Raw genomic sequence first — 22347 nt, 5'->3', positions numbered from 1 at the left:
CTGTGGTTCACAGAGGCAGCTGCACATGTTAAGGCGCAACTGCCTTCAGTCAGAGGTAATTTTCATCATCCAGGTTTCTGAAATACAACTCATGGGCTTTACACTTTTCAGGAGAATGTCTAAACTTACTGGAGTTCTTCAGAGAAGCAGATAATTCTTTTGGGGAGGTAAGGGACCCTTCTGGATAGGTCCAAGGACCGATTTGAGAGAGGTAAGGTATTCTTTGGGAAAGGTTATGTGCCCTTTGGGAGAGGTCAAGTGTCCTTTTGAACAGGTCAAGTGTCCTTTGGGATTGTTAAAGGCAGATGTGCATGTGTGTAAAAAGTGGATATCCTCATTGGAACTGTCAAGCTGTCAAAGCATTTAAATCTCATGCCCTTTAAATTTAAATGCGGGTTAAAAATCAGTGCTTGCTATTTCACTCTGTCTTTGACTTAAGCCTGAAGGCTATCATACAATTTATGCTACATGACTGATTTCACAATCTATCATTATCACAGTGGGGTGCCTGTGTGTCATAGTTTGATTGACAGCTCCAAATGGTTGTAACGTCTTTGAAGTGGGGCTATGAATATGAATGCTTGTTTTTATAAAAGATTAGGTACTTGAATGAAATATTTGTTTTTATAAAGGATTAAGTAGTAATTGGAGGAATTCAGATGTAGTTAATGGGTTTTTATGGATGAGTGTTTTTTCTCAAATCAAGTCTGCAATAGACACTTTGAATTTTATTTTATTTCAGCTCAGCATAGCTCTTGAGGTTTAACCATGGTGGAAATTGTGCAAGTTGGCTTGTAGGGTGTAAAGCCAAAAGGTGGCGGCTAGGGGTGCATATGTTGGCCAGCAGGGTATGAGGGGCCATGAGTATGGGTAGATGGGTATAGGTTGGCATGGAGGTTATGAGAGGCCTTGGATGTGAGCAGAGGGGCATAGGTTTGCATGGAGTGTAAGAGGAGCCATTGAGAGTGTTTGGGGTGCATGATGTGGCATGGATAGGGCATGGGGAATGTGTGGGGGGTGAGGGCTCATGGGTTCTTTTTCTTATTCTCTTTAGAGCTGGGACAAAGTCCCGGATCACCAAGATGGGCCTTTCACTCAGGCTCTCTCCACACCCGGCACCATTGTGGCTGCCTCTGCACTATTTCCGGGGTAGGTGGGCCCAACTGCTGTTAACACCCACAACCCCAGAATGAAAATCTGACCATCCGAGGCACTTTTGCCTAAGTCGGGCTTGTGGAGTTGGGTATTTTCCTGACTCGACTCTGGACTCGACAGCAAAAATCTAGGCCAAAGGGATCACTGCCTCAGCCTCAGTGCCCCTAGGGACTCTCTGAGGCTTGCAGATCATCAGATGTTCTCATTTTCCAAAAATTGATGTGCATTAGACCAGTCAGCTTAATATTGGTGATTGGAAAAATAATGGACTTTCTATTAAAGAAGAAAACAGAAGAACATCTCAAAACAAAAATTAAATAATTGATAGTCAGCATGGGTTTCAAATGGGAAAATCTTGCTTGACCAATATTGTTGAATTTCTTTGAGTGGATAACAGAGAGTGGACAATAGTAATGCAGTAGACACAACTTATCTGGATTTTTAAAATGTCTTCTGTAAGGTGCCCCAGAGTAGACTAATGAATCAGGTCAGAGAATGCAGCGTCAGGGGACAAGTGGCAGAATGGATTGCTAGCTGGCTTCAAGACAGAAAGAAGAGAGTTGGGGTAAAAGGTATATTCAAAGTGGCAGAAGATGGTGTTCCACAAGGATCAGTTTTGGGACCACGGCTACTCACAATTCACGTTAACGATTTGAATTTTGTAATCAAAAACACAATTTCTAAATTCGCATGCGAATGACGCCAAATTTAGGAGGATTGCATCAAATTACAGGAGGTCATTAATAAACTTGCAGAATGGGTAAATAATTGGGTAATGAAGTTCAACTCAGGCTGGAGTTTGCTGCTCCCGTTGGCATTGGGCGTGTTTGGCAGTGTGAGGGGACAATATGGTGAGAAGGCCAAAAATCGGTTTTATGCCATCGTGAAACTAGTTTGCGATTGTCTGCTCCACCCATCCAAGATGGGCCACATTCCCTGCTGCCGCACATCGGGACCTAATTTAAATACTTTATCATCTCATTATAAGCCCTGCTCACTGGAATCATTCCCTCACACTGGGTCACCTGGGTCACACCGCCATGTTTCACAACTGTACATAAGTGACGTGCACTGGCAAGTTGCACTTCACTCAGGACTTTGAGGTTTGTTTGTCTACCTTGCTTCGAGCAGCACTCGCGGTCATCAGCGCCAGGCTTCACAGTCAGCACTAATCACTTTTAGGGGGCCTCACGGGCAGGTCTCTACCCACCAGACAGATGGTAAGGTGGGAGTGGCTTTTCAGTGGCTGCAGGGCTAGGCCTTGCTTGGGGAAGGGGAAGAAGTGGCCTCAGGCAAGGGAAGAGGCTGCAGGGTGAGGGTTGTACTGGGGAAGGGGGTATCCCAGAGTGTGTGAGGGTACATGTTGATCTGTTCAAATGGCCTCAAAATGGTGAGGGCTGAGGAGGCAGTCTCCAGAGGAGATGAGGCCAGTTGGAGATGTGATGGTGTGTGTGAGAGAGTGAGTGGTGATGTCCCTTGAGCTGGCAGTGAATGAGATGCCGGTGAATGTGTGATGGCCTTGTGAGTGTGTGAGTTTAGAGAGATTAGACGATTGCCTTATGTTGGCGGCACAGATGAGATCATTCATCCTCTTTCTGCATTGGATGGCCAGCCTGTTCTGCTCAGCATTGGCACTGACCATCACTGCCCCCACCTCCCAAGCTGGAGTGGTGAGATTGCTGGGCCTCCTGCGGCTAGAGCAAGGGTGGAGGACATCATGATGGGCCTCCAAAAAGCATTCTAGGGACGGGTCACTAAACTCTTCCTAGCTTTCAGGGCCATATGTTCACTGGAGCTGTCCTGGGCTGCAGGCATTGAGAACTGTGTGCATGGCTGCAGTTTACCTGGAGTGAGGAAACGGCACGGTGGGCGATTCAGAGACCACCTGCCAGCGAACAGCGTGTTTCCTGTGACTGCGTAATTATTGAGGTGTGAAGCGGATGAAACGATGTGAAAACCCACCATTGTGGATGGCAGGTAAATTGTTGCTTCTCACGCCCGTTACACACATAGTGGAATTCTGGGATGGTTCCGCCCTCAGATAATTTGAGGTAGTAAATTTTGGCAGGAAGAATAGGAAGGTCACTTAAGACTTTGAAGGGTGCAAGTCTAGGCGGGGTAGATGAACAAATGAATCTCAGAGTACAAATACATCAATCTCCACAAGTTGTGGCACAAGTTAGCAAGGCCATTAAAAAGCAAACCAAGCACTAGGCTTTTTATCGAGAAGGATAGAATTGAAAAGTAGGGATGTTATGCTAAGCCTGTATTTGGCTAGACCGCACTTAAGAGTACTACGTGCAGTTCTGGTCAGCACGTTATAAAACCGGTTTTGCAACACTAAAAAAGGTACAGAGAAAATTTACAAGGATTATACCAGAAATGCATGGGTATATGTATCAGCAAAGGGTTAACAGCCTGGATCTCTTTTCTCTTGAAAGAATAAGGCTGAGGGATGACCTAATAGAGATCTTTAAAATTATGAAAGGTTTTGATCGAGTGGACATAGAAAGAATGTTTCCTTTTGTGGGGAAGGGCATAACTAAAGGCCTTCAGTATACAAAATCAAATGGGGAACTCAGAAGAAACTTCTTTACCAAAGAGTGACAAGAATTTAGAACTCGCTACTAACGACAGTGACTGAAGCGAATAGTATAGATTAATTTAAGGCGAACTATGCAAGTATAAGAGGGAAAAGGGTTACGAAGATAGATTTAGATGTGGAAAATGGAAGGAGGCTTGAATAGAGCATTAAATGCTAGCTTGGACTGGTTAAGCTGAATGCTGTATCCTGTGTTGTATATCCTATGGAATATACACCCAGGCCCCATATTTCTCTATTCCTAAACTCTTCCAAACATTCTTAAATGTTAGGCTCCAATTTCCTCAAGCCTTATTCTATGATAACTCTTAGGCCAGAGTTTTTCTATCGGTGAGTTGGGGGTGGGGCCCACTCGCAGATGCGAAAATGACACAGGATGACGTCAGGAGGAACCCCCGATGTCATCCCTCCCATTTAAACATTGAGGGAGGCGGGCGGACAGCAAAATCAGCTGTCCCCCCGCCGACCTGTCAATGGCCAATTGGGACCATTGACAGGATAATTAAGCCAATTAAAGGCCCTGCCTGTCCAACCTTAAGGTTAGCGGGCAGGCCAGGAGCCCTGGCGACAAATAGAAAAAACATGAAACCTCATCCAGCGGCGGGATGAGGTTTCATGTCTGTTTTAAAAAACTTTAATAAACTTTATGTGATATTTATTAACATGTCCCATCCCGTGTGACATTGTCACATGAGGGGGACATGTTAATAATTTTTTTATTTTTCTACTTTTTAAGTTTATAACACTTTCAGCGCTCTCCCTGAGACAGCACTTAGTCTCAGAGAGATGTGCACTCTTTTGCGCGCATGCACGAAAGAGCACACTTTGACAGTTGGGGAATCCTTCACCCGCCTGCACAGGAATCCCATAGCGCTTCCCGTCGGGTGGCCCACTAGGTGGCCCTTAATTGGCCCGCCCACTCAAAATGGCGGCAGGGCCCGTTTCAGCGGCGGCGATTGGCTGCCCGCCCGCCACCGAGCCGGTGGGGCCTGCCTGCCCATCGAGGGCAATATTCTGCCCTTAATCTTGGCTCCCCCAAACTTGTCCTGGTTGAGTTGTCTCCCTGTCTGGTTCCTCCCATCTACGAACATTAATCGTATCTCTATGTGACCTCTATCAAATGGCTGTCATTTCTATTAGAGATTTTATTGTATCAGTCTCTCCTTGCCTTCGCCATCTGCACCAAGGCCTCCAGTACAACATTGGACAATCATAGAGCCTGCCCCATGCCATATTGTGCTATTCTTGTATCTTTTCCAGGTCAAATTCCCTCCTAGAATGGCACTCAGTACCTGCTGCAGCCAAAATGCAGCCTGGCTTTAGGTAGTACAGGTTAACTTGAACTTGTCTTAGCCTTTCATGGCTTTGCAACCCCTGCTGAGGCCACTCAATGGCTGCATAGCAGTGGCTGCATGCATCTATCATGCAAATCAGCAGGCAGCACAAAATTTGTGTACTACCTGCATCAAATGCAGTGGGTGCAGGTTAATTGTGCATCATGATTCCCATTTCCATTTTCAGGGATAATCAAATTTCACAGCTGAGGTTTCCTTGCTGCACAGATTTTAAAATCTATCTTCCTATTTTCTTGTGGTACTTCACCAGGTGAGTTAATCACACAGTGTATTTCACAAAGTTAATGAAGATTGCAGTTTTCATCAGGAGCTGTGATATTTTCACATGTTACTAGGTTGGCTTTAACAGATGTGAAAGAGCAGTTGAGCAGCAACTGTGAAAAAAACAAATCAATTAACATTGGTGCCACGTTTCTTAACAGGACATTAAGAAAAGGTTTTGAAGATTGATGTGCATTTTTACAAACATTCAAACTCAAAGCAAAAATCCTAGTAGTAATATTGTAGTGGTATGATACAGTATGTATTTAATTACTCCTATGAACCAATTTTCCAAAGATTTTTATTTTCTGCAAAACCTGAAGAATAATCAAATGTCGTATCTATAAATTGTTAACATCGCCTTGTCATTTGTTAAAATAAGTTACCGTGAACCAGAACTGATTTGAATAATATTGTATTATGACCCTTAGGGGGCTGACCCTGCTTGATTTTGTGTAGTCAGTTTCATTTGCAGACTGTAGGCGTGTTCTCAACCATGTTGAGTTTAGTGATGGAAACTTGCCAGAGGGAATAGGAAGGGAAACGATGAGTAAGCAGCCTTTAAAGGCCAAAGGATAAATTTTGAAATATGAAGATGGTTAAAGGCAATAGGTAGGCAATTCTGTTAGTGCATATATTTCAGCCTTTGCAAAAGCTGTTGGGGTAATATATATGGCTGAGAAAATTAAGTGGTGGTAGTTTGAATGTGGAAACAGAAAACCAAACCTATGGCTACGTGATGGAATGCACAACAACACTCCAATGATGTCTGATGAAATGAAGTTGGTGTGAAATGACAAAGTAGCAAGAAAATTGACTTTGCTCAGTGCTCTAGTACACCTTCCTCACAAAACAGCAGTACATCATGCCCGAAAGAATATAGTATCAAGTCATTGCTTCCATTGAATGAGCCAGATGTATATTATATATTAGTTGCAACATAGGGCAGAATTTTCCTGTGGACTTAAAGATCCTGATGCTGGGGCCAAAGATGAGGCCCTGAGCCTGCACTTGCCAGGAGCCAAAATGGGACGAGCTGTTTTCCAGGAGGTGGCCTCCTAATTGGCTGCCTCCGTGCTCACTCCTTTAAGGATGGCAGATGGGTTCTCAATGCTGCCGACTCCATTGCAAGCCCATTGCATGCATGAGCTGTGGCAGCCCTTCAAGACAGAGGTACCTTCAGAGACATAAATTAAAGCTATAAATTCAGAGGGGCCAAGCAAGCAGACCTTGCAGAGCAGAAGGAAACCTTCCTCCCCTCCCCTAACCCCAGCAATAATGTTTTGACCGTGGGCACAGTCTTTCCTGCTGGCAGCACACTTTTTAGGGGTGGAGTCTCCAGATCCGATGATCCCACAGCCTGCCATAGGGAAGCTGGAGACCTCCCCATGAGAGGGCCTTGGGGTGGTGCCCATTCTGCCACTGGCAAAAGTACTAGTGAACCCACTTAATCAGTGCTAGTTGGGGCCTTAATTATTTAAATTGGTGACCCTTCGCCATTCAGTGGGCAGCCAATCCACATCGTGGCCCACCTCTGAGGAAACGTTCCTGTCAGTGGGAATGTGTCAGGAAGTCGTCCTGACACTGTTGCACACTATTTTCCTGGCCTATCCACCTCTAAGCCTGCCACTCTGGGGCCAGGAAAAATTTGCCCAGAGCCTCAAAATGGGACTATAAAGCTTAATATAGAAATTAAATGGAATTCCATAACCATTGTGCCTGCAACAGCCATTTTATTTGAACAGATGGATGTCTAAGTGCTATAATAATGTAAACGCTGATAAATTGAGCGGCTGCCTAAATTAGGTAATATAATTAAGTGAAAAGCATTGGACAACTGTGACACAGTTACAAAACCCAAATGGAGAATTGAATGGATGCTAAATGGATGAAAATCTGGTGTAACAGATCTTTGCCTACTTTTTAATTGATTATTTGTATTTATTGGATGCAACTGATAGGAATATCCAATCTGGCAATTCCTATTAGAAATTGTTGTTGGCCATTTATTGTACTGAAACACAATATTAAGAGTATTTTATCATGTAGATCCTAGCCATCACTCAAAGAAATCAATATCTAAAATATATTTCTGTAATTTGTTAGCTTGGTAATAAACGGAGACCATGAAGCAGATGTGACTGTTGCACTTTTGTTTGATTTTCTGTGTCTGAACAGTGACCAATGCTCGATGACTATAGTTTTCGACATTCATTCTATTTTATAATCAATGTATTATTAAAGAAGTATCTTAATGCAGTGCCTCTTCAGTTCTTCCGTTAACATTGTTACCCTTATAATGCTGTTGGATACATAGAAAATTAATCACTATTTGGTCAGAAAAGGAAGTATTCCTTAAAACTGGCATTCACATCCATTGGTGAACTGTATTGTGGAAATTGTGGGGTATATTTCCTGTGGACTTTTATTTGAAATATCAGATTATGTTTGTAGATTAGGTTACATGTATCATTCATTTTATGAAACATGGAAGTGTCGCTACTTATTTTTTCTTATAATATTTATTACTTATTAAGAATAATTATGCTATGGAGTGCATGAATATCAAATTAACATGCTGTAAGCAATACTCAAGATTCTAAGATTTTTTTTCTCTATGGTAGGAAATGTGCATGAATACTGTATTCACTAAAATAGGAAATGCTAGAAATATTCAGCAGGGCAGGCAGCATCAATAGAGGGAAATAGAAGGGTAATTTACATGAAATGTAACTCTGTTTCTTTCTCCACAGATGCAGTCTGACCTGCTGAGCACTTCCAGCATTTTCTGTTTTTATTTCAGATTTCCAGCATCTGCTGTGTTTTGCTTATGTTAGTGCTGTTAGTTAATGTATAACATTAGTGTGTATTTGCTACCATAAAAAAGAGCTACCTAAGTATCTGATTCTAAACAGAATTGAATATTATAAGCATAAACTTAGGCAATGATATTAAATGTGATGTTGCTACCAACTTGGAAGAATAATGCCAAAGAAGGCAACTGACTAACCATCAATAATGTAGGATGTAAGGTCAGATATTAAATTCCAGAGTTTTGCTTAGCATATCTTTAGGGGAAAGAAGAGGAATAACGTTTACTAAACCATTCCTCAGGAGATTAAATGAATTGGGAAGTCTATGTTCAAATGATTTGTACATGTTTTGTGAAAAAAATGAGAACTTACTGGTTTAAAATGCCTTTTTTCATTCTATCCTTACAATATTATGAGGTAACAGGGGGCTGTTACTTCTCTTCAAGTTCTACATCAGCAGAAGAAACTGCAGAAGAACAGAGCTAAGTGGAATGAAAATTAAAGGAGACTACATGCCCAAGAAAGACAGGATATGTGAAAATAATGATTTAATATTAATTGGATAGCACTGTCATGATATGCTGGGTAATGTCCATTTTGTTTTATATGGCAATTTTTCTTTGTCAATTTTCTTCTTTCTTTTCTTCTGATGATATTGACTCCTTACTAGGTTATAGTGCCACATGAGTAGGCTACTCTCAGTACGTCATAAAGTATTTGTTATTCTTGTGATATAGCCAAACATGATCCTACCATGAGTACATTGTTCCAGAGGAAACTTGCTGAATAGTGATCAGTAGCTCAAAACTCTGAACAAGTGTTTTCTTTCTTCTCCATTGCCCATGACAGGCATTTAGCTAAGGCATAAAGCCACCTTTGTTGCCCTGGCTAACAGAAACTATTCTATGTTTCTAATGAGGCATTAAACAGGTGAACGTAGAAGACCCCATTATACTATTTTGAAGAGGACCAGCTGAGTTCTTCTTCTAAGTCCTGGCCAATATTCATTCTTCGATGAAAACCGGTAAAACAGATTTTTTTTTTATTCAATCATGGGATGCGGGTGATGCTTGCTAGGCCAGCATTTATTGCCTGTCCCTAGTTGCCCTTGCTCAGGGAGCATTTAAGAGTCAACCACATTGCTGTGGGCCTGGAGTCACACGTAGGCCAGACCAGGTAAGGACAGCAGATTCCCTGCCCTAAAGAACATTAGTGAACCAGATGGGTTTTTACAACAATTGGCAATGGTTTCGTAGTCATCATCAGACTTTTAATTCCAGATTTTTTATTGAACTCAAATTTTACCATCTGCCATGGTGGGATTTGAACCAGATAATTATCTGATCATTATCACAGTGATATTTGTAGCACCTTGCTGTGCAAATGGCTGTTGTGCTTCCTACGTTGCAACAATGATTACACTTTAGAAGTACTTCATTGGCTGAATAGTAGCTTAGGATGTCTTGAGTTGCGAAAGATGCTATATAAATGCAATTGTTCTTCATTTTCTTCCAATTTAGCACTGACTGTCGATCAAACCTGGAACTTCTAACTTATAGGGTTCAATTGTCCAGTGTTTATTTTGATTCTCTTTTAATAACATAATAACATTTTGTTAAACCAGAACTTGCAAGCTGTTTCAATCATCTAAAACTAGATTCACCATGGTTTTGTGTAAATTCTTAAATGTGGAAGCTTCAAAATAATTTATTATTTTAATTTTCTGCTTGTGTGGACATAAATTCATTTCTATTATCCACCAAGAGGTTTTATATATAGCATGTGCAGATTTGTAGAGATCAAGCTAAATAGAATATTGTATGATGCTGCACATTTACTGTGAAGTTGGGCTTGGAACATTCAGTAAAACTGATGAAAAGAATTTAAATCATCTGTCAGAGATAATGCTGTATCAATATAATACACTGCTATATCTAGAAAGTAATCTTAGCAGTCAGCTTTGACAGTCATCTACTGAGAATAAGTAGTAGAATACTCTCCCAACATAAAAGCAAAATATATTTTATGTATCATGGAACATTTAATAAACTATCATTATAATCAATGATTATCTCTAATTATTCTTGGGTGATACTTTGAAATCTTCTCATCATTAAACTGACTTGCAGCAGATGTGACCTGCTGTTTAAATTTTTTTGAGCTAGATTGCACTATCTACTCAGCCAACGATCAGAAAAACACATTATCACTTTTTAAACAAGCTTCTAATGATTTGTAATTTTAAACAAGCTCTCCTTGATTTGCCTCTCTGAACATGCAAGAAACTTTTTTTTTGTACTATCTTCAATAAAGTTATTTAATCCATTTTTGGAGGAGTAGAAATTCTCTGAAAAGCCTAAATATGGACAAGCAATCTCTTAATATACTTCATATAATTCCATGACTTTTATGAATACGTGCTTTCTCCAATAAGTTTATCAAATGGAGAAATTTTGTACCTAAATATTTGGACCTAACCATTCATTTTGTTTTTCATTTTACTTCCTGATTTAACAGTATACAGATATTTAAAGACTAAACATGGGGGTTGCAAATTGAATTTGTTGAGGCTGGCCGCACTCAAAAGTCATTATGCCTTCTCACGTGGGCAATTGTAGCATTCAGCCAAGCAGAACCCACAGCAACATGCATGGCTAGCACATGTTTCAGAAACCCACTGCCTCTCTTGAAGAGGAGTTGCACTCATTATAAGGAAACTGTTGTTGACTGTGCAGGAATTGGTTGCAAAGAGAAGCATTCCAAGTAGAACAACAGACATGAGTGAGGCTTCACATGTTTTCCAAGTGGCCCTGGTAGCATCAGTGCACAAAGTCAAAAGGAAGAAGGAAGCAATGTTTTCGCATTGGGTCAAGAGACTCTCAAGGCAAATGCTCAGAAGGGATGAGAGCAGGTCGGCTCTTAGAGTCTTACCCCGAGGACCTGGTACTATTGCCAAAAGAGGGTCAATGACCTTACACAGTGATCAGGGTAAGTGGGTGCATCTTCAAAGGCGATCTCATACATATCACTTCAACAACCTCTCACACTGCACAGTGCACTACATTTTCATCTTTACTATCACCAATTTCTAACAACCAGGATTCAGGCCTAACATTATGATACTTAGCTTCACCCTCACATATACTCCAATGCTGCCAGGCTGACACTGATCTTTTGCTACTTCCACATTCCTCCAGCTATTCAGCCAAACAGAATCAATGGCATTTTTTTCTGTCTCTTGCAGGACAATGTAGCCATAACAACTAAGCTGCAGTGACTGGTGGCCATCCAGTGTTCCAGTGCTGCAATGGAAGTTTCAGTGGAGGTCATGAGATCCATGTCTTTTGCCATGCAGGCTTAAATTGTTCCCATCATGGCTGTGTATCTCAGTGCTCAAAGGGAAATGCAGGCTCTTGCAGCAGTCCAGCAATCTGTTCTTCAACAGATTGGGAGTGCTCGTACCATACCTATTGGCCAGTGTCCTTGCTGATGCCTCTCAGCCAGTCAGTCCAGACTATTGCCACTCATGCTGAAGCGATAGTCTGAAGCCAGGCTCTCAACGGCCCAGATTTGCTTGTGGTCATTTTGGAAGACTACCTGCAATCTCCCCCAGTGAAGGTCAATGGCCTTCCAGCAGCCATGCTGCAGCCTCTGGGATAGCTCTGTGTAAGAGTGCTAATAAAGGCAAAGGCACCTGCAAGCCAGGCACTAAGGCAGCGCATGAGGGTGATTAGCTCTGTTTTATATATATTATTCGAACTGTTGTTGGATTAAGTTGCTATGAAAAGGTTTTTTGTTGGTTCTTTTATTGCAGGTGGCCAGGGAGACGTTTTGATGGGACGTAGCAGAAATGCTTTGATGGGACATAACAAATAGATTGAAAATTAGTGGGGGTGGTGGGCTTGGTGGAGAGTAATGAGATGAGGTCTTTGGAGAAACTGAATCTGAATAACCATTCATAGACAGCCCATCTGAAGCAAAGGCACCCTGGATGCTATTAGTGCATTGTACTTGTGTGGTGGATTTGCAGAATGAAGTCATGAGCCAGGCGTACAAAGGATATCCCTTGTCAGCAAGCAATCATCATGGTGGCCCAAAGACACCAGGAATGGGAGATTGTTCCAGGATGAGGTGACGTGGCTGCTGCCAGGATAATGGGCACTCACATGGTGCTTTGTGCAAGGCTGATATAATGGTAATTCTTGTGGCTCCTGTGCTTCTTCCTATTTGCATGTGGTGCCCACAGAGCCATGTATGTACAGACACTGGTCCCTGCACCATTCGGAACCTCACTACTCTGGCAAAGCCACATGCTCACTATTTCTGCTTTTCTCTGGCTAGAGAAAAGATGATTAAGTCCCCTTTCCTGACATACTTGGTCTTTGTCACCTCATTGGTAGTGATGGTGAGCTAAGAAATGTTGACTTGTTGCCAACTCCCACCTGGAAGGATCTACTTCCAAGGAAGTTGAGGGCACTTGTGACCTTGATGACCACTGACAGTGCCATCCTTTTCCTGTTGTGTGGCTCCAGAAGCAGATGGCACAGGCTTTCTCCTTGGTAAATTAAAGTCAATTTATGCATTAGTCCTGGCTGAGTTGGAAGCAGGAGACATGCTCTCTGGAAATAAAAGCAAAATACTGCAGATGGTGGAAATCTGAAATAAAAACAGAAAGTGGTGGAAAAACTCACTAGGTCTGGCAGCAATGTTGGAGAGAGAAACAAGAGTTAACATTTAGATTCCAATATGGAGATGAGTTCTGAAGAAGAATCATATTGGACTTGATACATTAACTCTGTTTCTCTCTCCACAAATGTTGCCAGGCCTGCTGAGCTTTTCCAGCATTTGCTGTTTAAATGCTCTCTAAAAACTCTTGGTAGGTAGGATCTTCCACGCAGAGCCCTTCTCCTTCTCCCTCTGCCCAGGATTTACCCACTCTGCAGCCTGTGCCCCATATCCCTATTGCATGCTAAGAGGGAATGCAACTAAAACCCAAAACCCCAGCAGACTTTCTGTATACAAGACAGAAAACTCCCCCAACCCCACTGTTAGGATGTTACAACATTCTGATATCCAACAAGTCATCAAAATGCCTCCAAGGAAATAGGACAATATTTCCTCAAACTGTGCAAAATCAAAAGTAAGCCAAAAGTATATCACCTACAGTTTGGATGGCTGGTGCATTATCAGCTTGTTTTTTGCTGCTTCTTTGCAACTGAACATTATATGACTGCCAATGTAATCATCACAAACAACACATGCTTTGATTTTAGAATTAAGGGAATATGTTGGTTAAGCTCATTCCAACACAACTCTTATTTCAGCCTTAAATGTGATAATTACAGTACGTTTGTTAAAATGAGCCTTTTGCATTATACGTTTCAGGTTATGTTTGGGTCCATGACTTCAGTGATTTTAGAATAAAGATGTACAGTTGTTTTGATCAAAGCAGAATTTTTCTTGCGTCGGGCGGGCTTGGCGGGAGCCAGTGGGGATGGTCGGGAACCTGACCGCTGCCCGCGATTCGTTGCACACCGCCACTTTATGCATAATCAGCATAATGTGCATCTCTGGGATCAGCATGAAGGGGCAGGCAAGGACAGGAGCTCAATGCCCGCTGGATCCAATGGCAACCCAGTGGCCTATTGAAAAATGGCGCAGGGAGCCATGCGAAGACTGCCATTGACTTTGCAGTACACTAGCAATGCAGAACGCCGTTGCAGGACAGGGCAGGAGGGAGGGCAGTCAGCCCCGAGGTTTTCTGACAAGTGTCTCGCTGCCCTCCTGGAGGAGGTGGCAGCATGCTGGGATATCCTTATCCCAAGGGGCAGGAGGAGGAGGCCCCTCCACCAAAAATGCCTGGGAGCAGGTGGCATCCAGGGTCAGCTCCCATGATGTGGTGAGGCACACATTGGTGCAGTGCCATAAGCACTTTAATGATCTCCTGCGATCGGGAAGGGTGAGTACAGTGTTGGGTTGGGTCACTTAGCTCAGTAGTCAGGAGCACCCCCCAATCCCCCGCTGGAGCTCAAAGTTCTTAGAGTGTGAGTGGTAAATGTCAATGAGGCAGAATCTGGGCAAAGGGGTGAGCCCTGTCTGCTTGGAATGAGTGTTTTGTGGCTCCAGGGTCACAAATCAGCTGAACCCTGCAAGGTTTTCCTCAGCTGGGTTTGGCCAGGCTGCAATGGCAATGCAGGTACAGGGTGGACTAATCAACACTCCTTTTTTCTTTCAGGAGAAGACAGCCCACAATAACACTGAGAGGCTGCGGACTGGCGGAGGACTGCTCCATCTTCTAATTTTGACCAGATACGAGCAGGAAGCACCCGGCTGCAGTGAGTTTGGGTGCCACAGGGAAATAAAAGTGCAGTGCACTGAGGTCAGAATGTCTGTCATAGCAACCATTCCACTGTTGTCTCTATATTGATGTAAGCCTCCAACATGGAATCCCCATTGATAATGGAAAGAAAAGGGCACCCTGATCGGGTGCCAGGCATGCATAGTAACAGTGTAACGACATCAACTAATGACATGTCCTTGTTCTTCCTTTCAGGCTCACCAGAAGACCCTTGAGTTCAGGAGCCTAAAGACCCGCCACTCACCCCAGAGGACACAAAGGATATAAACACACCAGTGTCACACCCTCTCAGCCAGGCAGGCACCAGCGTAGATACCAGCACTTCAGTGGGAATAAGATTGTCGGCTAGTACCTCGGTGCACAACGGTGAGGGCACTTCACACTCACTTGAGGTGCAGGTGGAAGTAGAGAGTACCCAGAGCGCCGGCAGTCAGAGGACTGCTGGGGACCAGGAACATGCTCGGTCGGCAGCTGATGATGTGCCTCTGGAGATGTCCCTGAGGCAGCAGATGCTGGAAGTCCAGCAGAGTGTGCGGGAGGAACTGGCGGAGATACATGAGGGAATACGTGCCATGGTCTACGTTGTGGAGGTGTCTGTGCAGAGCATGTGCAATGCAATGACCCTCATCGCCGAGTGGACTGCCTCTTCCATGGAGAGAGTGGTGACTCATGGAAAGACTGCTCCAGGAGCTCAGTCAGGGCTTCCTGGGGATGCGCTCTGACCTGCAAACCCTCACACCAGCAATGACCTCAAGTAGTCACTGTAAGTGTGGGAGATGGATTGGGTACCCAGTATCCCAGCTAGGTGCCCATCCATCAATGGTGAGCAGGGAAGTCCAAAGCGACCTCACATTGGCGCAAGAGCTGCCTGTTGTCTCTGCAGGCTCCTCTTGAGGCACTCCAGATGAGCGCTGCAGCTCCTCCGCCCCTCTGCCAGTGACCATGGCATCCAATAAGGCTGCAGTGACTGGGGAGAGGCCAGCCATGCCCCTACCCGCTCCCTCCCAGGCTCCACGGGCCAGAGGACACCTGCCAAGGTCATCAAGGCCAACAGGACAGCAGAGTGAGCAGGCTGTATCCATTGCTGGTGCCAGCGAGGGGGAAGCATCTAGACGTAGCACCCATAAACGCAAACATAAATCACCTTAGACACAACACAAGCTTATCACTGGTGTTTGTTTTTGCCCCACTTTTAAGTTCTTAATAAGTTGGTGTGATGGAGAACACCTTTACATTTAATTTGATTTATGTATGCCAGGCTCCACACCAGTAAATGTGTTTGTTTTCAACAAGCCTCTGAGTGCTTCATTAGTTCTGCAGGTGCAGGGTAACCCATGATGTTATGAGTGACTTGTCATTGAACTTTATTGAAATGGCACATAGTGCATGTTGTTCACCAAGCAAATGTTCCTGTCAGTTATCGAGCATGGAGCCTGCAGCCCTGGCATGTGGTAATGGTTCTTATTTGATAGGCTAGCCGAAGGAGCATTGGATCAAATCCTTCCGGGTGGCCCTGCCTCCCTTGAGGGTGCCCAAGTCTATGTCTATCCCCTCAGCATTCTCCTGAGCGTGCTCGTCCTTGGGCTTATTTCTGGATTCATTGTCTCTGCCAGAGCAGCTGCATCAACATCTTCTCCCTCCACTGCGTCCCCGCTTTACAGCTCCAGATTTTGGAGAGTGCAGCATGCAACCACTATCAATGAGACATGATCTGGGGGGTATTGCGGTAGCCCCCCAAACAGTCCAGGCATCGGAAGTGCATCTTGAGAAGACCTATAGCTCTCTCTACCACAGCCCTTGTGGAGGCATGGCTCCTATTGTACCATTGCTCGGCCTCTGTTCTTGCATGAGCCACCTTTTGAGAGGATAACCCTTGTCAGCTAGCAGCCATCCATCCAGTCAGGCTGGAGCACTGAAGAACCTCGGCATCTGGGAGTGTCTCAGGATATAAGCATCAGGGGAGCTGCCTGGGTGCCTCGCACAGACTTGTAGAATCTGCATCCTGTGATCACACACCATCTACACGTTCTTGGAGTGGAATCCCTTCCTGATGATGAAGGCTCCCGGCTCACCCGCTGGCGCCTTGGTGGCCACATGTGTGCAGTCAATTGCATTCTGGATGCGGGGGACCCCAGCAATCGCTGCAAAGCCTCTGGCTCGCTCTGCCTGGCTGGCCTCGTCCATGTGGCAATGAAATTCAATGCAAGCCTGAACAGAGTGTCAGTCACCAGCTTGACACAACTGTGGACAGTTGATTGGGAGATACCACAAAGATAACCCGATGACCCCTGGAAAGAGCCGGGGGCATAGAAGTTGAGGGCCACAGTGACCTTCAGCGCCACTGGCATGAAGTGTCCACCCACACAGTTGGAGCTGATCTCAGGGCCAATCATCTGACAGATGGAGGCCGCTGTCTCCCTCGAGAAACGGAGCCTCCTTCAGCATTGCACCTCAGACATATTGAGGTAGCTGCATCGCCGCCTGTAAACTCTGGCAGCAGGATAGTGGCATCTTCTGCGGCCCCTTCTGTCTTAGACTTCCTGTTGGCCCTACGTCCCTTGTGCCTGTGCCTCTCCTCCCACAAGTCATTCCCCTGGAGTTTGAATAGGGACACCTGGCCTCCTCCCGCTTCTGGTGCTCTCTTCCTCCTCAGAGGAGGTGCTTCCAGCAGAGACCACAATCCTCGTTCCCAGGGTAAGGCAAGGCTGACTGATACCTGGAAGGCCCCAAGTGTTATGACTCCTCCGGAGTCCTGAACTGAAGCCTGTTATTTCTGTAAAAGCAGCTCTGAAGCGAAATGAAGTTGCCCTGTTAACACAGCAAGTAGCAGTAAGCTATAATATAAAGTGCAAACAGCTCGCATTAGCGAGCCCACTCACCTCCTCTTATCCCGCCCACGGATGAGGTTTTTGAAAATGTGGCCTACCCACTTGCCCGTTGTGCCCAAGCAATGCCTGAAAATCACACGGGTTGCGCAAAATCGATTTCAATTGGTGCCTCAAGGGCATTAACTGGCCCGTTAACTAATGGCGGGCGCGCTTCTGTCTTCATAGCATACCCGCCTTCCAAAATATCGCGAGGGTGCACGGTAACATCGGGACGCACACCCGATGTCATCATGCGTCATTTTATGTGCTGGCATGTTGGGCCTGCCCCCGCACACCGACTGTAAAATCCTGGCTTAGCCGGCTTGTAATTTTGATGAGTCATCAATTATTTTCTAGATTGTTTTCAGTCTTCTTTCCCATTTTGTTGCTAATATTTTAGCCCTGATTTTAACTTGGGGCAAGAGTCAATGTGGGCAAAGGCTGAGGCAGACAGAAAACTGTCTGGACCGTGGCAATGTGATCACCGGGAGCCTCCCACCCATTTGCTGGGAAATCGGCCCAGTTCTGCTCATGACTGTTAAGCCCACTCGCCCTCACCCTTAACCTACCCTCATTCCCTACTCACCTTCACATCCCCTCTATACCCCATGCCCCGTGCATCATCCCCATGCATCCTCCATACCCCATGCCCTCTCCATACCTACTCACTCAGTATCCACTATGTACAGAATTCATGAATTCAATAATAACAGTGGGAAGTATTTGAAATACTGATGAATCTATCAAAATGACAAACATCCATTGAAATTCCATATTAAATAAAACTTATTTCTCTAAGAACTACATAAAGCTGTCAATCAAAGCACAGCCATTCAAAAACCACTTCAAAAACAGAATCCTATTAAGTGTTCCCAAAACTTTCAAATAAAACTCACAGTTCCCTTATTGTGTCAACAACCCCTGTTGATCTGAATCCATTAATGGCTTTGAAACTCAGCCTATCAGTCATAATGAGCTTCCATTGCACAACTCTGTCAACAAAACCTCTGGAGCTGAATACATTAAAGCCTTTGAAGCTTCCTGAACAGATGGCTGGCCTTAAAGGAATCAGCCACCTGTTCAGGTTTTTGAAGTCTCAACAGATAACTGCACAGTGAATCAATGTAAAGATCAAAGCACAGGGTCCAGATGACACATGACAATCTGATTCTCATTCCTTGCAAAGCAGAAGAGCCCTTTATGCACAGAATAATATACTGTAATTCATCTGAACATTTTCACAATGCTCCTCAATTTAATGGTCATTTACCTTGTAAGAATAGAGTCCTATCACCAATCACGACATTAAAAACAGACTTAACTTATCATACAGTATTTTTTAGCTGTCCGAAAGTTCCCGATTCCACTAGAGGCTTCCCCACTGTTCAAGAGTCACTGACCTGAGTCATACAAGCTTCAGGAATGCACCCACTTTGCTCAGAATCTCAGAGGCAATTAAGTTAAAAATTGCAGTAGGCATTATTATAGATGATCCAACATCAGTTCAGATGAGCATCGGGTCAAGACCCGCTACGTTTTCAATGCCGGTCAAAATGGAGGCCAGCAAGAATCAACTCACAAATTCTAATTTATGACCCCTATCTCCAGCTCCATATTTGTCGGTGGAGTGTAATTGGCCATCCTCCTGCCCTTGGATTAATTTTATTTATTTGTTTTAATTCTCCAGGGCTACTAGAGGCGGTGGGGTCATGGTGTGGAAATTTTCATTTAGTTATTCCATTTATTACTGGTGACAGAGAGAGAGAAAGGGGCTTAGCCAGATGCTGCATGCAGGAAAGCCAGCTGAGGTTTGAGAGTTCTATCACAGGATCATAAGTGAGGTTTAATTTTACTTAAAAATCAAATCTTGTGCAAAATATTCATGAGAGTTGGCATGTCTGCAAGGTATATTGTTTCATCTAAATAACTCAGGCAATTTTGCTTTACACTAATATCTGTTGAGAAAAGTTATCAGTCTCTAAAAACCTTTATTATCAGTAAATCTTTTGGACCCAACTGATCAGGAGGCAGAAGCTTGCCTTAGCTAACGGAATTATGTAAGGAATTTAACCTATTCAGATTCACTAAATCTCCTTTTACATTAACATACACATAAAAGTTTAATAGACATAAATGTACCAGTATAAATGACTTAATATGTATTGAAACCTGGCATATCAACAGTCATCACAAAGGTCACAAGTGAGAAAGAACAACGAGCTAATCTGGTTGTAACCTAAAACTGTCGGAGAGTGGATTTTATGGAGTCTGCCAGAGTGGGAAACGTGGCATGCGAGATTTCTGAATTAGGCAGGATCCAAAATTTCAGTGGTGGATTGAGATGCAGGAATTAGGTTGTGGCGTGTTTGTGGCATGTTGGGGCTCACGCCACCCTGTGGCGAGTTCCCACTTGTAATACATTTGCATGTTATGGATACTCATTAGTGTAAAACTTTGAAAAAATACGTCCTATCTTCAAGATAAAGTCAGCGGCACATGAGAGTCTTGTGGCACCCAATTCATGTTCATTTAAAGGTGGTGTGCAACAGTCAGCTTTGTGCAGTTGTCAAAGATCAGCAGTTTTCTGTTTTGAGCTCTGGCACCACATTGGGCTGGGGACGGGGAGCAGGAGAATGGCAGCTTGCATGGAGTCTCGGGATCGGCAAGGCTGAGTCAGTGGTGGTGTGGAATGGGGTTGGGGGAATGGAGAAGTGAAGGAGGGAGGGGTCTGGCCTCCTGGGTGTGATGGGGGGGTGGGGGGGGGGAGTGCATTCAGTCAAGATGAGAAAATGAGGGGCCCAAAGGGTGATGTCAGTACTGTCCAAATGAGTGTCCAACTCAGGTTGTTGGCTGTCAGAGCCCTTAGAGGGCTTTGAGTTCACCTACAATGCCCTTTAAAATTCATAGAAGAGAGGGTCAGCTGGGCCTGCAAGTTCAGCCATGTCCCACAGAGTGGCAATTACAACACTGGACACCAACATGAATATTCAATAAAGAGTGAATGCAAAAACACATCATTGTTTCTCCCACAATAAAGAAATGCCTCTAACTTTCCTGTATCCATCAATACATGTCAACCATGAGGCATGCCAGTACATTTAGCTCTCTGACTAAACTAAGTGAAACCAATGTAATGTGAAATATTTACAAGTGAAATGTAAAATTGATTAAACACCTGTGCCAGGACAGTTGTGGCCGTGAGGAAGAGTCTCCCTGCTTCTCCCACTGCCTGATCGAATGTGTCTCCCATACATGCCACTGGCACTTTAAATTTTAATTGTAATCATGTGGGAACCAGCAAAGAGCAAGAGAGAAGAAGTGGCCCTCAATTCTTGTTTTGCCGTTGAGAATGGCGCGCCATGTCTAAAATTCTGCCCCATATTTGGGTACAAGTGTACATAGGACACACAGCTAAAAAAGATAAAACTTGACATTATAATGAGCCACTACATACAAGGGAATCAGGGAGATTAAGACAAAATCTGGCTTTACATAAAACCTAAGGTGAAATTTGGTATTACAATTACCAAATGTAATTTTCCTCTTGTTTACCTATTGCGCAACAAGCTCCTAGAAACAGCAATGTGATGATGGCCGGGTAAACAGTTTCTCGCAATGCTAAATGAGGGACAAATATTGGCCAATGCACTGGGGAGAGCTCCACTGCCCTCCTTTGAAATAGTGCTATTTTATGCCAACTTAAGTGAACAGACATGGCTTTGATTTAATATCTCATCTGAAAGACTGCACCTCCAACAATACAGCACTCCCTCAGTACTGCACTGATTTTTGTGTTCAAGTCTCTGGAGTATACTTCAACATAATAACCACATTCTGTTCAAATAATTAATTTTAACCTTCCTTTTAGTTCTTTTTTTTAATCATAACCTTAAATTTTTGCCCTTTTCTTAACATCCAGTTACCAGACAGTAGAAGAGATCTTTTAATATCTACCTGACCACAATTTCAAAAACATAAATAAGATCATGCTTAAACCTTCTTAGTAGCAACTTCTCAAGTTTCAATTCAGAACTATAACCTCCCATCCCTCAACCCCTGCTCATTATTGTTGGCACCATCTTAATGATTCTGCTTTGGGTGGTTCCCATTTATTTTCTAGTCTTCCTATAAATGGATATTCAAAACTATACATCCTTTGTCTAGCTGCAGCCTAAATAATGCTTGATATAAGTTCAACATTGCTTCTTTGCTTTTGCATTCTATCCCTCTAAGCAAAGCAAAGGATATCTTTTGCTCTATGGCATGCAGATCAGCAGTTGTTTCTTTTTTCTGGTTACAAAGGTAAGTGGTTAAACAAGGCGTATAATACATCTTAAATATGAGGCTACAAACAAAGGCCTCTTGCTATCTGCACTCATTCATTCGAAATGTGTGACTTACATAAGCGAAGCATCTGCCAAGTAATTGAGAACTTGAGTGGATTAAAATTTTTTGATTGTAAATTATAACCAGAATTAGTTTATGTTAAGAACTGTACAAATCCTTTGAAAGAGGTCATGGTGTAGAGGTATGGTTGCTGGACTAGTTATCTGGGGTAATGATCTGAGAGCCTAGGTTCAAATCCTGGCATGGTAGATAGTGGAATTTGAATTTAATACAAATCTGGAATTGATTGATGATGACCATGAAACCAATATTGATTGTTGTGAAAACCCACCTGGTTCACTAATGTCCTTTAAGGAAGGAAATCTGCTGCCCTTATCTAGTCTGGCCTACATGTGACTCCAGACACACAGCAATGTGGTTGACTCTTAAATGCCCTTGGAGGAGGGCAACTAGGGATGGGTAATAAATGCAGGCCTGGCCAGTGAGGTCCACATCCCATGACCAAATAATAAAAAAAAATTCTTATATGAGCAGAAATATCAAAGTTTACAAAAGAAACAGCGGCTATGATTGTAATTGCAGTTGGATT

General features: G+C 43.6%; 1 protein-coding gene across 3 annotated transcripts in view; it reads left to right on the top strand.

Annotated features, from left to right (window-relative positions):
* kcnj3a (potassium inwardly rectifying channel subfamily J member 3a) overlaps window positions 1-22347 on the top strand; it is a 282475-nt gene that overhangs the window by 175408 nt on the left and 84720 nt on the right. Inside the window, exon 3 of one of the 3 annotated variants that reach the window (XM_041201291.1) lies at window positions 8611-9244. The exons of 1 other annotated variant lie outside the window; for it this stretch is intronic. In XM_041201291.1, the coding sequence (XP_041057225.1) occupies window positions 8611-8672 (62 nt within the window). In that variant the 3' untranslated portion in view covers window positions 8673-9244. Of the gene's footprint in view, window positions 1-8603; window positions 9245-22347 lie in introns of those variants that run through there. One more of the 3 variants, XM_041201290.1, reaches the window with a different exon arrangement.

Source organism: Carcharodon carcharias, chromosome 12 (genome assembly GCF_017639515.1).
Source record: "Carcharodon carcharias isolate sCarCar2 chromosome 12, sCarCar2.pri, whole genome shotgun sequence".
Classification (NCBI taxonomy): Eukaryota; Metazoa; Chordata; class Chondrichthyes; order Lamniformes; family Lamnidae; genus Carcharodon; species Carcharodon carcharias.
This window is presented reverse-complemented; position numbering and strand designations above follow the sequence as displayed.